At 39.2% G+C, this 15,540-nt stretch overlaps 1 protein-coding gene and 1 non-coding gene across 2 annotated transcripts in view; both read right to left on the bottom strand.

The window, feature by feature from the left end:
- LOC125225115 (peroxidase-like) overlaps positions 1–15,540 on the bottom strand; it is a 37,724-nt gene that overhangs the window by 17,696 nt on the left and 4,488 nt on the right. The window contains exons 2-8 of the mRNA XM_048128673.1: positions 15,278–15,417; positions 14,644–14,930; positions 11,499–11,733; positions 3,732–3,940; positions 2,783–2,953; positions 2,032–2,190; positions 141–359 (exon numbers count right to left, since the gene is read on the bottom strand). Coding sequence (XP_047984630.1) covers positions 141–359; positions 2,032–2,190; positions 2,783–2,953; positions 3,732–3,940; positions 11,499–11,733; positions 14,644–14,930; positions 15,278–15,408 — 1,411 coding nt within the window. The 5' untranslated portion in view covers positions 15,409–15,417. The remainder of the gene's footprint in view (positions 1–140; positions 360–2,031; positions 2,191–2,782; positions 2,954–3,731; positions 3,941–11,498; positions 11,734–14,643; positions 14,931–15,277; positions 15,418–15,540) is intronic.
- On the bottom strand, positions 894–965 carry Trnad-guc. The gene has a single exon. It is a non-coding gene; the product is annotated as a tRNA-Asp (tRNA).

Here is a 15,540-nt window from a genome sequence, read left to right as displayed (position 1 = left end):
TAGGTATCATGCTATGAGTGAGATAAGACAGGTCGACTAGTCGCGTTCTTGAGAGACGGTAACTGAGGTAACAGTGAGCGGGTGGGTAGCACTTTCAGCGGGAACCAGGGAGTGGTCATGTGTTGTTTGAGGCATCTTACCTGTCTCAAAACAGTACCGCCCCTTAGCGTTCATCTCTTCCGTGTTACAGCCATCGTTGGGATCTAATGACTGTGGTAGTAGTTCCCTTCCTTCAACCACCAGCATTCGAAGAAGCCCTCCGGAGAAGGTCCTCAGTTGAGAGGCGCGGGTTGGTGAGTACCCGTAGACGGTTGAAGCGTCGAGGTAGGCTGTGGCTTGGTTCATTTGTTCTCGAGGACCTAAAATAAGTAAAATATTACTGTTAACTGCGCTGCGCTTACTGCGCCGTTGTTTCGGATCGCTCCACTCGAATGAATAAGTAGTGTGAAAAGGCACCCTGAGGTCCCTGGTGGTTGATTGTACAGTGAGCTGCAAAATTGCATGGAGAAATTATGAATGAATTCATTGATAAATTCGCTATGCACTTTTGCAGCTGATAGTACCAAATTGTCTGTCACCAAGTCACCATTAAAAATCTGGCATATTTATTTTAGGGGGGTTTTGCCCCTGAGAGATGATCAGTTTTTCCGTTTCAATTTGTGCATGTAAACTTAAAAGTTTTGGCCACTAAATGGCAGGATCACTACGCTACGTAACGCACTCTGACACTAATTTATCACCCGAAGTAGCCTGTCACCTTTAAAACGATATTCTAATAAATTAATTTTTTTAGCTACACTTTAAAATACAGAAAAAGTGTTAAATTAAAAGAAAAGAATTTATAACATACTTAAAAGTAGATAGATCATCTATAAAAAATGTACAAAAAGAGTCTCTCCGGCGGGGAATCGAACCCCGGTCTCCCGCGTGACAGGCGGGGATACTTACCACTATACTACCGAAGATGTTGATTAATAGGCAAAACTTTAAGAACATAACAGGCGATACAAAAGTGATAAGAACATTTATAAAAATTGCGCGGCTGATATGGGCAATAATAAGTGAAATTAATATTGATAGAGCGAACTCTTGTTTACTCTTTATTGGCTACTTATTATGTTTAACAGCTGTTAATATTAATTAACATATTAATGCGGATTCAATATTTTGCACTCATTTACACACGAACATAATATATTCAAATGCAAACACGATGAAGAAAATTTACATTTTACATAGAGAAACTAAGACTGCCTAAGTCTTAGCATAAAACTTATGACTACTACTATTAGCTACCTTAAATCTAAAATAGGCCCGCTGTTTAGCTACCTATTTTCCTCGATTTATAGCAATGCTGATACGTTCTGAGAGGAAGTCTCAACTGTTCGGTCACCAGCTACGTCAAGCAGACACCTCACGATTTCTGTAAATAACTTGTGCGCGCTGGGAGCCTATGGGCGCAGAGTTTGAATATATGTAGGTATGAAGACTATGAAGCAACCGTGAAGAAATAACAAAACGCCTGTCATTTCCTTAATGGCAAACCCACCGAAATGACAAGTCGTTGTCGAGCTGACCGTACAAACTAACAGCATGCAGGTACCATAATAATATTGGCAGAAAGGATCTTCTACCAGTGCTGGGTAAAGTACTGCCTGAGGGCAAAATACGGAAGGATTGTATTGACATTTGTATCCGCCCGCTACCGGTCTTAATAGTAAAATAGTAAGTACCTACGTACGTAAGTACCTGATGTGGCCAGCACTGCACAGTCTGACCAAAAAGAGTAGACATTAAAAAGTGGCAACATCGTAGTGTCGTCCCGTTTTCTCACACATATTGATTTGAAAGTTGAAAGGGATGGCACTACATTGTTTCCACTTTTTAATTTCTACTCTTTTTGGTCACTCTATAAGTCAAATACATTTTAAAATTTTGTAAATCTGGCCCGCCTCAAAAATTCTTTTGGCCGCCACCAATGCTTTATACCAATATCTAATACTTACTAACTGTAAATGCGAGGAAACTCACCGAAATGACAAGTCGGTGCCGGGGCTGACCGCACAAACTCCATGCAAGTGACATGGTAGTCTTGGTAGAAAGGGTCTTCCACGTCCAGTGGTACTGGGAAGCAAGCAGGGTGGGGAGGTTGCGATGGGTCACAGCAGGAGAGCGCAGTGGCATTTTCCCCTGAAGTTAAAAAAAATACGTATTATAACATACTGTAAGTAAGCAGAAGACAGTGGAAATAACTAAATGTAAATGTCTTCCCAGGGGCGGCTCACTCCGCGATTCTATTGCAGCGCTATAAGTACATGCCGGGGCCGAGAGTTCGCGGCCCATTCAGTCGTGACGACCTTCGCGCGGCGCAATAGAATTCAATGTCGGCTGTTCGCGTGCGCTCCCTTTTGTTAATGTAGGTAAGAATTTAGAATGGCGGCATTTTGTGAACATCAAGGGAGTGAGCCTTCTGTACTTGTACTATTATGTATTCTGTGGTCTTACTTAATGTACGCCTGAGTGGACGCTCAGGGCGGGCTTGACGCTATGCCCTGATGCCCTGCCCTGATGTACACCTAATATGAGCGTGTACTCACGCCTTAAACTAACGAAAAGGAGTCTAAATCATTCATCATGCAAAAGAGATCATGGTCCATTGAACTGCTCCCTAACAGCCAGAATGACGGAGAATGAAATATCGCGATAGCTAGGCTTACATATGTATTGTGTGCCACATGCCACATTCAACATATATGTCATGTAGTTGCATGTTGATAAGTACCTTTGCTAAGAGCAGTGGCGGTTATATCATGGTCTATGAACTGTCCCCAAACAGCCAGCATGACTGTAAAGGAGATGTCATGAGCGTAGCTAGGTCTGTGGACTGTGAGGCTGACATCCCGGGCGCTTGGGAGAGCTGTCCCGTTGACGCCTCTTCGTGGAGAGCTGATTCCTGGACGAAACATAAATTAAGGTCGATAAGTGTGGCGTACAGAGAAGTGAGCCAGGCCTTCACATTTGGCCCGTAATCAGAAGGTAATAATCTCTTAATCGGTGTTGTAGACATGATACTTAGGGCCACTTGCACCAACAAAAATGGAGGGTAAACCCGAGGGTTAACCCACCATTTTGTATGGAATTTGACAATTGACAGCCAACTAACCCTGAGTTAAGACCCATCTAACAGATGCATTCTCGACTTCTAAAGTTTCTGGCAGGACAGCAGGAGTAGTATCTCTGGAGTAAGATGGCTCTTGTAAGCTCTCGAAAATAATTTAATCTTAGGTACCGTCTCCATAATCAGCAGGTAGCACCTTCCCTATACCTTAGCCAAGTTGTTACAGCTTCTATTTTGGCTCCTAGGGTATTTCTGCAGTAATATGACTCTTGAAAGAGTTTTCACAAGAATCTTATCGTCTCCATAATCAGCATGCCTCCTAAACGGTGTCCTAGAGACTCCCCATAGTAGTAGGTTAGCCAAGTTGTTGCAGCATCCATCTTACCTCCTAAACTTGCTGGCAGGGCAGACAGTGGTATCATCTCTTCAGTAAGATGGTTCTTTGAAGAGGTCTGGGCATGAACTACCATCGCCATAATCAGCAGGTAGCATGCACTCTCCTAAAAGGTGCCCTAGAGATTCCCTATAGTAACGGGTTACCCAGATAGTTACAGCTTGCATCTTGGCTTCTATACTTGTTGGCAGGGGATTCTTGTAAAGATTTGAAGTTTACCATCTCCATAATCAGCAGGTAGAACTCTTCTAAACGGTGTCCTAGACACGCCCCATAGTAGTGGGTTAGCCAAGTTGTTACAGCTTCCATCTTGGCTCCTAAACTTGCTAGCAGGACAGACAGGGGTGGTATCTCTGCAGTATGCTGGCTCTTGGAAGTGGCCGTTGGTGGCTGGACCGCGGCCGATGCTGCCGCCACGATGGGGGGAGCTGGAAGGGAGATAAATTGTTTTTTGTTTATAATACCCAACAGTAAGTATGTGGTAAGTTGTAACTTCTATGTAACTAAAATTAAGAAATGTTTACCTACTTTATAAGTGCGTATCCAAGGCAGGTGTAAAGTTTATAAGTAAGTATTTACCTAATTATAAATCACTTTCCTAATAAAAGTAATAAAAACTCATCTGTTTCACAACTCAACACAAAAACTACTCAAAAGTTATTTCGACATTCCTTGCTATAATCTTTCTTTAGGCGCTTATCAATTTCAAAAGAATCGTGTGTTTCTAACTGAAACGCTTTACATACACAATATCTAAGCAGTTTTTTCTGTACTGGATACTAAAAATAAGAGTAAATATTTAATTGTCACAATTTCGTTTTATTTCAACCCCTTTTTGCCAAGAGTGGCACTGAAACTTGATTAGTTCATGTGCTCTGCCTACCCCTTTATGGGATACAGGCGTGATTGTATGTATGTATGTATGTATGTAAATATTTAAGAGTGTCCTATAGGACTTATTTATTTAAGAACAAAACTAGTTGGTATCTCCAAAGAAAAGCTAAAAGAATAGGTACTAGTAAAATTAGTTAATCGTTCTTTAATACCAATAGTATACAATATCGGATATAAAATATCGATTGTTATTATTAAACCAATGTGACCGATAGAAACACTACACTTCCCCGTCGGTAACAGAACAGATCTAGCCGCGAAACGTGATAGGGCTCAGCTCGGCCAACTGGACTGTGAATGAGGCTTGGCGCTACAATATTATGTAGGCGCTGTTTCTATTTCTAGTAGCTTATTATTCTTATTTATTCCATTTTTCTGCTTCAAGGCTCTTCAATATACCTTGTAGCCACCAATTTTAACTTTCAAGACACTTGTTCTTTCACTTCGGGTCCTTTAGCTTCGATTGGTTCCTAAGATTAGATTTAATAGTGGATTCAGCAAATTTGAGTACTGGGTGTGCTGACTAATTCATCAATAAAATTGCAAGATTTGATCTTGAAGATTCTTTAGCTGATATTTAAGTTGATATCTCTCTATTCGATTATTTGGATTGCGTCAAAAAGTTTTCCAAGTTCAGATTTTCACTTTATAACTCAGATGCGGAAGGTATGACGCGACAAGGTTTAAAGTTATAATTACGAACTTAATTAAAACATTCGACAAACGCATCTGTGATTTTTTTATCAGGAACGTCTGCTGCTTTTTCCCTCATGCCTATGCATGCAGGCCCATACTATTTGCCGAATTATTGATTTAGAGCCGCCAGATTGCGATGAGTTTAGGTCTCAACTCAACCATGGTAGGAAATTTTCCATATATTTCCATAAACGTGAATCTAGCAATTCCGAAACAGTAGGTGTACTTACTACAGGTCATTTACCTTGTCGATTTCGATAGTCACATGCTGCCATTAGAGCGAAATGAAGCCAAACAGAGTCAAGTTGCGTGGTCGGCGTCAGGTTACAGCCTATCTCGTTTCACGATACGCTGACTTCGTTTTGGTAAGGGCTACCTAGGTTAGGTTTTACGGAAAAGTTTTATTCTAAGACTTTGCTGACTCTGAACTTTGGTGGTAAATCTGAAGATTTCTAGATATATATATTATGCCGATTACTTTTATGAAGTGCATAAAAATACTTAGTTAAAAAAATCGGTGGCTCAGATGGGCTAGTGCTGGGCTAGCAAACCAGAAACCGTGAGTTTGTTTCATCATCATCATTATCCTCCTTGCGTTATCCCGGCATTCACTACGGCTCATGGAAGCCTGAGGTCCGCTTTGACTACTAATCCTATATCCTATCAAGACATGGTGTAGTCACTAGTTTTACGAAAGCGACTGCCATGTGACCTTCCAATCCGAAGGGTGACTAGGCCTTATTTGGTTTCCTTAGGATGTTTTCCTTCACCGAAAAGCGACTGGCAAATATCAAATAAGTTTGTTTCACCCTAAGCATTAATTCTGCTTCTGATACTCATGGATGTTTGCTTCAAATTTCGCGAATTTAGGCAATTAAGCAGATAAAATTACATTTTATAGGCACTTACCCGAAGTAGGACATCTACTAGTTTTAACTTCTTCGGCCAAATGAATTACACTTACTTACCTGAGTCGGAGGGCCTGCGTGAATTTTTGGATTGCATTGCCTAACGCCTCAAAAACAGCTATAAGTAAGTCGGTGCAACTTGGTTGAAGATCATTCTCTTATAGGGTAAGCTACATTTACAAGCATATCCTTTATCTATGAGCGATGGCCGGCATCCGTTCCGATTATACCAATTGGAGACAATCAATTACAATACCGATCTAGATCACGGTAAATGGTCGACGATTTGTTTACTATAGGAAGATGCTGTTTAGAAAGAATTCTAAGAGATTCTTAAGCTTAGCAAATAGATATAATAAATAAATAAATAAATATTACGGGACATTCTTAAACAGATTGGCTGAGTCCCACGGTAAGCTCAAGAAGGCTTGTGTTGTGGGTACTCAGACAACGAGATATATAATATACAAATACTTATATACATAAATAAAACCGGCCAAGAGCGTGTCGGCCTGTCGGGCCACGCTCAGTGTAGGGTTCCGTAGTTTTCCGTATTTTTCTCAAAAACTATTAAACCTATCAAGTTCAAAACAATTTTCCTAGAAAGTATTTATAAAGTTCTACTTTTGTGATTTTTTTCATATTTTTTAAACATATGGTTCAAAAGTTAGAGGGGGGGGGACGCACTTTTTTTCCTTTAGGAGCGATTATTTCCGAAAATATTAATATTATCAAAAAACGATCTTAGTAAACCCTTATTCATTTTTAAATACCTATCCAACAATATATCACACGTTGGGGTTGGAATGAAAAAAAATATCATCCCCCACTTTACATGTAGGGGGGGGGGGGTACCATAATAAAACATTTTTTTCCATTTTTTATTTTTGCACTTTGTTGGCGTGATTGATATACATATTGGTACCAAATTTCAGCTTTCTAGTGCTAACCACGGAAGTATAACTAAAGCATGGAAGCCATGCTAAAATAAGAGCTCGGTGACATGTATCTTACTCACACCACACTATTACCTTTTTTATATGAGCGAATGAGACAAAATTCCACAACTTCTTTCGTTTTCTCGAAGGTTGTCCCTAAATGCTGATGTCAAAACGGACCTGGGGTCCATTTATTATACGGCAAAATTAAATATACGTTTGTCATTTCACACTCGGTCTCCATCTTTGACAACTGTACATAGTCGTATTATATTGGTTCGAATTTTTAGCGCGACTTCAATGGTCGTCTTGACGATATTTATTTATTTTGTGAGGATTTCTGAAAGATCGTAGAAAAAATAGCTGAGTGTATATTTGTGATAGTTCCAAGTTTCATTTCTGACTATGGCTTGTGTGATCAAGTGTTGCAAATCACATTCAGGAACAAAAGAAAACACGCAAGAGGTTATATCATTTCATCGGTAAGTTTCTTGAAATTTTGATAATATTTATTGATACGACCTGGCAGAAATATAAATGTACATATTAGTAGTTTATACAATTCAAATCTTATTCAATTCTGTATAGATTTTTGCATATTTTTTGGAAGTTTTCTCAAACTCGGAAAGGTTATGTTTTTTAGCATAGTGATGTGATGTGTTTTATCGACCTTGCAATAATAACCTATCAATTTTCATACCTTAAAAACGCCATCAATGATTATTGTTCTTTGTTATGATTCTCTTGTTATTTAGCTATTTTACAAATTCAACTTTATATATTTCTTAGATTTCCGAAGAAGAAGACCGGAAACACGAAGTTCAAGGTGCGATGCTCGCGGTTCCTTTACTCCCAAGACTTCACCAAAAAGAAGGCCAAGAAGCTGAAATGGAGCAGGCCCCCAGATGTCTCCCCAGGTGTCTACCTTTGACAATTGTACATAATCGTATTATATTAGATCAAATATCTCGGCGGTCGTCTGGCCGATTTTTAATTTAATTGTGTTTATTCCTGATAGATAGTTGATGATCCAGCTAAATTCTTATTTGTGATGTGTTCAAGTTCCTTATGTGATTATGGCTTGTGTGATTAAGGACTGTAATTCACGTATATGGAGAAAAGAAAACTCCCAAGAACCTGCTGTGTTTCATTAGTGAATTTCGGTCAGTTATTGATACTATTATTTGTAGGATCTAAACAAAGCATAAAATACGATATTTTCATAGTTTATATAATAACTACTACCATGTTAAATTCTGCATAATTTTGTGCATGTGTTTTTTCGAAGTTTCTTCAATTTAACTGTTTTTAGGTTATGTTTTTGTACTAGTGATGTGTCATTTTTATCGACGTCCCGACATTAACTCTATTGACATTCTTGCATTGAAAAGGACATAAAAATGATTAATGATGATCAGGCAGGCAATTATGGTCGCGCGATAAGTGATAAAACATCTGGCCGTCCCTATCGCACTTACTAATAGTGCGATAGGGACGGCCTGATATTTTATCGTCTATCGCGCGACCATGCTACCCGTGAAGGTATCACAGACTGGGTAAATGGTAATGTAACATTTCTAGTGAATTAAACTTATAGTATTTTTTAGTTTTCCAGAAATTCTCAAACATTATTAAAAAGAAACTAAAAATAGGTGAAACTATTAAAATAATATATTTTGGTACCTACACTGCCGTTTTGTTTTATTTTCTATTTGATAGAGAAAATATTATTGAGGTAAGTATAAGTAGATTCTTGAGTGGTGGACTAGAAATTAATAGAGGGATGCTACATGAATTAAATTACTTAGGTCTTTGCGTAAGGAGAAGAGAAGAATGTATTTATTTGTTTTATACTCGTATCTCCCATCTTCTATTTTTTACAAACTATTTAGGCCGATATTACACTATCATAGAAATATAGTCATAGACAACATGCCGTCCTTTTTATTCACGTTACAGAAAAAGGGAGGCATACAGACCTATGATCAAAGATATAAGTATGATAATGTAATATTAGGACTTGGTAAGAGAAGTGACCGTTTATGTAGGTAAGTACATAAACAAACCATTTATTTGCAATCAGTAGGTACGGTTAGCCAAGAAGGCAAGAATGTATGAATATATGACTTTCATAGCCAAGAAGCCACATAATAATCCAAATGAAATGTTTATATCAATATTGTATGTTTTCGTTACTTTTATATATATAACGTTTATATTATTTTTAAGGTGAGAACGTAAGTAAGTGCATATTTTATCGATAATTGAATCGACAAAGTAACATCCCTAGCTAACACAAAACCAGGGACCACCTACCAAAAAGAGAAATAACTAGCATATATCCATCCTTTTTCAATACATTATCTAAGTCATAAGGAAGTCAAGGATGAGTATATGCATTTTACACGAATTTTTATTAGGGGGGCTTGGTGCTAACGGTTACTGAGATTATCCGCGGACGGACGGACGGACGGACGGACGGACGGACGGACGGACGGACGGACGGACGGACGGACGGACGGACGGACGGACGGACGGACGGACGGACGGACGGACGGACGGACGGACGGACGGACAGACAGACATGGCGAAACTATAAGGGTTCCTAGTTCACTACGGAACCCTAAAAACATCCATGACTCAGGAACAAATATACTATATATTTTTTTTTTATCGTCAAAATACATCTATTTCCATACTAATATTATGAATGCGAAAGTATGTGTCTGTTTGTTTGTCCGTCTCTCACGGCAAAACGAAGCGACGAATTGACGTGATTTTGTAAGTGCAGATAGTTGATTGAACCTGCGCCTAAAATACCCATCGTATTAGCTAGGTTATAGTTTCTAAAGTATTGTACGTTACCGAGGAACTGAACATTAATCGTACTGTTAGGAGTAGGTACCTCAGCAGACTCTTAGGACCTTACTTACCTATTAGTTTAATAAAAAAAACTTATTCTTGCGTTCTTGCTCCAATAAAAAATCAAACAAGTATCTACTAGGTACATAACCTTTAATCAGAGTCCGTACATGGTAGCCATAAACGAATATCATGAGTTTTTGATATTTTAAAGTATGTTACTCAACAGAGAAAATTTTACGGGCATTTTTTAGATTCTAGTACAGTCACGGACTTTAGTGGTTGATCCACTTCTAGCTCATTTTATACGGAGACGTATACATAGCTTAACTATTGTCTATTATGTTTAACTACGAATGAATGAATGTCATTTTCAGAAAATTTTACTATCGAGTAACGTATTCTAATTTCAAAATCTCAAGGTTTTTATTGTAAAGTGTATGTTGAATTGTCAATGTATGTGCATTAAATTGTCAGCAGTGCAGGAAAGCAAACACATTCAAATGTTTTTGGGAGGCGGGGAAAGGGGCAGGAAAAATCATACAGTGCGTAAACAATACAAAATGTGTATATTATGGCAAATGGTGTAAAAACAATAGCTTAATAAATCTTTGAATACTTACACTAGGTACTTTTTACCTTCTTTTGCGACTAAATCCGTTTTCACATTCGATATCTCCGATCCGATATCGGAAGTCGGACGGATGTGAATGGCAAAAATCAAAGATGGCGGCTTAAATGTATGGGATATCGGTCCTACATCCGATATCCGATCGATCGGATAATGTGAATACGCACTAAGGCTACTCACACACTGGAACAGCGGCAAGGACGCGCGGACGCGACGCGAATCACGCGAACGCGAGTGTGGAAGTTTCTGCGTATCGAATCTACACTCGCGTTCGCGGCATCGCGCAGTGTGGAGGGCGCTATACACATATGTACTACTAGCGCGTAAGATGTTCCGATTCATGAGCTGAACTTTCAAACTTGTAAGTGTGAATGAGCTAAAATTATGTGTTTATTTGCATTAGCAGCACCATACAATAAACTGCAAGCTGCAAGTTTATATGTATAAAAAATAGAAAAATAAAAAAAAATGAAATATCGATTTACGTTACTCTTATGAATTGTTCGGTGTGTGTAAATAGCCTAGTCAGAGAAACTTAATAGTTAGGAAAGGGGTAACAATGCAACTATAATAACAAATACAAATGTAGTGCACACGATAATGAACAAAGCAAAATAAACATTCACAACACAACCCTATGGTGCAAATATAAGCTAGTTATTTGTGCAAAATTTAGTTTATTATGTTAAGCATTACAATGCAGTCAGTATCCCTTATATTGTATGTTAATATTGCTATGTTTAAGTATAAATATGCTAAAATAGACGCCATACGCACTTAGGCGTGTTGTGTGTCTGACTGTCTGGTTAAAAAAAATTAAAATATGGTCCCGATAGGGGTTGCTGGTCCCGTAGCCTAATGGCATTTCTGCGGCGTTTGGCGTCGCAGACATTCGGCTACGGGGCCTGAACAAGATTTTTGGTTGTTCCGGTTTTAGTAGGGCAATACTTACTTATTTAAACAAAAATGCAAGCATACTATCTACATAGCCGGTTACATACCAAGATACAAGTGCGTTTTTGTATCAAACTACTAGGATCACATATATTTACATTACCCGTTGACAAGCACTTTAGTCGCCTCCTCAGCTGCGTATGCCGCGTCAGCCATCGGTTTCACATCAGCCGCGGTGGCAGCCGCGCGTTGCGCGCGATGCGCCGGTGTATTTCGCCCTAATGCCGTCCGCGCCGCTTCGGCGCGCTGCTGTGCGGCCAGTGCGGCGTTGCCGCGGGTCACGGCGTCGGTTATGTTGGCAGCTGGGGGCGTTGTTGGCCAGGGCGCTGAGGGGGTTTCTGTGGAGGAAGCATGATTTGTAAACACATTTCCATTACTCAACATCCCATCAGATAATCATAATCAGCCTCATCATCATCAGACACGTACATGGAGATGGTCGAGAAGCTCCTCAATAGCTGAAGGATCTTAAAACCATTTATTTGACTTCTAATTCCTAAAATCCACTGCCACGTTATTAGTGCTTTCGGACAGTCGTGTTCCGTTTTAGATACAGACGCTCACGCTATACAAGGTGCTCGCGAGGAACCCATATAACTTTAACGGCATATTCTTGGTCACATTTTAAGACTAAAATGTCATATAAACTTTTCTAGATTTCGTCTAGTTTCAGAGTTATTGCCGATTAAAAAAAAACATTTCCGTATTGTTACTCAGAAAAGGTCTTCTTAACGGCGCTGATGCGCAGTTGTGGAGCATAGTCTCACAGTAGTCATTGATAGATGTCAAAATGTGACAAGAAAAACTTCCAAAAAATTTGGTTTTTAGAAATAGTTATTTGTTATACAAGGGGGCAAAGTTGTATTTTAACGCCGAGTGTGGAATAGAAAAACGAGCAAGTGAAAGGATTCTATAGTTGAACCACGAGCGAAGCGAGTGGTTCGAGAATAGAATTCTGAACTTGCGAGTTTTTTAACACACGAGAAGTAAAATACATTTGCACCCGAGTGTAACACAAAACTTTTCCCCTCTCTATAGCGAGGAAACTAAAACGCAAAAAAGGCGTTTATCACTGCTTCCAGTAGTTCCACAGATGGTAAATCATCTTTATTACTAGATTCACCTGCTTTTATCAATTTTAAAGCAGTTAATTTGACTTTATTCAAGGTCAAATTACTTTACCCACTAGTGGATAAAATGCGTTTTTACCCGCTGGTATTAAAGGACAAAACACGTGTTTCCGAGGTAGTGAGGGGAAAAATAAACTAAGGAACTCATTTTAATTGCAAACTTCATGGATAAAAATTACTTTATATGTGAAAATACGTCCAAAAAAGTAAAAAAAAAAACAAAAAAATTTTTTATAGTGTCGTTAGTGTCCCGTCACAGAATATATAATAGTACAAGTACAGAAGGCTCACTCCTTTGATATTCACAAAACGCCGCCATTCTAAATTCTTACCTACATTAACAAACGGACCGCACGCGTGCAGACGACATTGAATTCTATTGCGCCGCGCGAAGGTCGTCGCTACTGAATGGGCCGCGAACTCGCGGCCGCCGGTATGTACTTGTAGCGCGGCGAAAGGATCGCGGAGTGAGCCGCCCCTGGTCCCGTCTTAAAACGGGGCAGTATGACACTTGCCTAAATGCAAACGAGAGTTGTATATACCTATATCTTAACAATAAGTAATATCATCATCATCATCATCATGTCAGCCCTTTATCGCCCACTGCTGAGCATAGGCCTCTCTTCTAGTACGCCATGTATCCCGGTCTTGATTAATAAGTAAATATCTGGGCAACCGAGCTTCGCTCGGTTCTGTCGTATCCTTGACATGTGTCGCCATCTAGTTCAAAAATGAATAGTACCTACATCGAGCGAAAGAATTCTCAGCCTTAACAACACAACTACTCCACACGAGATGACGCGCATTTCGCCACAAAAACTCAAATAGTGTATTTTCTATTCGTTTTAGCCTTGACCTGTGTCGCCATCTAGTGTTTGCAATAAATAGTACTTACATCGACCGAAAGAATTCTGTCTTAACAGTACAACTACTGCACACGAGATGGCGCGCGAAGAAAAACGCATGAAAACTCGAAAATTCGCGTTTTCCGGGACCTAAGGATAAGTTAGACCGATTTTTCACCCCCAAAAACCCCCACATAACAAATTTCTGCGAAATCGTTAGAGCGGTTTCCGAGATCGTCAGTGTAAATAAATATATATATAAATAAATAAATATACAAGAATTGCTCGTTTAAAAGTTGCTCGTTTAAAAGTATAAGATATAATGTAGACTAGACTTCCATTACTTGGAAGTATTTTGAAGGCATAAAAACAAACACATGACACTGTGCTTTAAACTTTGAAGTGCTATTTTATGAACACAATTAAAATAATTATACAGACTCAATCTTAAAATAAACAAAAATTTAATCTAAAAATGTCTACACATGTCACTAATTAATAGCCATAGGTCAAGGTGCCAAAACGAACTAGTTCTGTTAGAGATTTTCGGAAGACCGGTTTTATAGTCAATTAAAACTAAATTCCGTGGCTACTCCCAAATGCGTGGAAAAGACATAAAATAATGTTCAATTAAAGTATATTTAAGCGTTTTATTTAACCACAATAATTATTTCATAATGACGTGATGCCTATTCATAATTATATAGGTGATTCTGAATGATCTTATTTGAAATTAAGTTAATTACAGTGTACCTAGATAGTTATTTTATAGATGCCAGTGAAAATACAAGTTAGTACGCGACAATACCACATTACGTATGTACCGTACCTATCTATTCATATCCATAATCGACAGTAAATTAGTTTCTATCGACGTCAGAGTAACTATTCGCATGCCAAAGCTTGTCAGCTTGCCAAGTTGCCAACCGCCATGCCAAGTGACCTAAGTGTCGTTGCCAAACATGTTCTTATTAGGAACGTTGCAAAGGTTATGAATTGATGATGCCAGGCAAAAATGCTTGAAAAATAACTACACTTAGTACAAAAAATACTAACCTTCTAAAGGCCATTTTTTGTTCATAATAGGCAGTAAGCTAGGTTCTATCGACGATAGATTATACACTGTTCTGTTCCCGAAACTTGTCAGGTTGCCATCCGGCATGCCAAGTGTCAGGTTGCCAACCATGTTCTAGTTATGAGCCATAGCCATAAGGATCACTGTAGGTTACTTACCGAATTGCGAAGTATAGTAAAATTAAAGAAAATGACTCACCTTCTAAAGGCCATTTTTTATTCATAATAGGCAGTAAATTAGGTTCTATCGATGTCAGATTATACACCGTTCTATTCCCGAAGCTTGTGAGATTGCCAACGGTCATGCCAAGTGTCAGGTTGCCACCCGCCATCCCAAGTGTCAGGTTGCCAACCATGTTCTGCGTAGAGCCGTTCGCAACCGGGATGACGACGGGTAGTATAGTGTTGTTGTCAAGGTTGTCTCCGCTGAAGTCGTCTGCGAGGTTGTAGGAGACAGTAACGAGGAGAATGATGCTGAGGAGGACTCTGAAAAAAATTTGGTGGTTAGGAAAACCATATCGGTGTAATAAGTGAAAGGACATCTATGGAAAGGACTTAATTGAATATATTGAAATAATAATGTAGTTTTTGCGTTATTAAAGGTTTTATTATACTTCATATTGGTAGTCTGCTAATATAATGGTACGCTCAATGGGTTATTCCTTCCTTTGATGCAGGGTTTCTTAGCGTATAGCTGTCTATTTTCATATACATATGGCCCCACGCTACGCTCGCGAGACGCTAGATGTGGTGGAGAGGGGGGGGAGGGGGGGGGGGGCTAAACGATACCTACTATAGATAAATGAGTGCTGTGGAGCCACAGACTAACTTACAGTAAAGAAACGCAGATGGCGCACTGGCAGTTCCTCAATCGCTTTCTATAGCGTCGTGTTATGCTGGATTCGAAGACGTATGTGGGCTGCACTAGAGGCGTTCGCTCACCGCTCGTCCCTGGCCGCTCCATTCTTCAATACTACGAAAAGAAGAAATTTAAGCTTAGAGATTAATTATATTATAACCTAACCACAAAATTAAAATTTAAAAAAATCCCCGACCGCGACATACTGGACCGATTTTCATGAAACATGGCTAAGTA

This window comes from Leguminivora glycinivorella, chromosome 4 (genome assembly GCF_023078275.1).
Source record: "Leguminivora glycinivorella isolate SPB_JAAS2020 chromosome 4, LegGlyc_1.1, whole genome shotgun sequence".
In the NCBI taxonomy this organism is placed as follows: Eukaryota; Metazoa; Arthropoda; class Insecta; order Lepidoptera; family Tortricidae; genus Leguminivora; species Leguminivora glycinivorella.
This window is presented reverse-complemented; position numbering and strand designations above follow the sequence as displayed.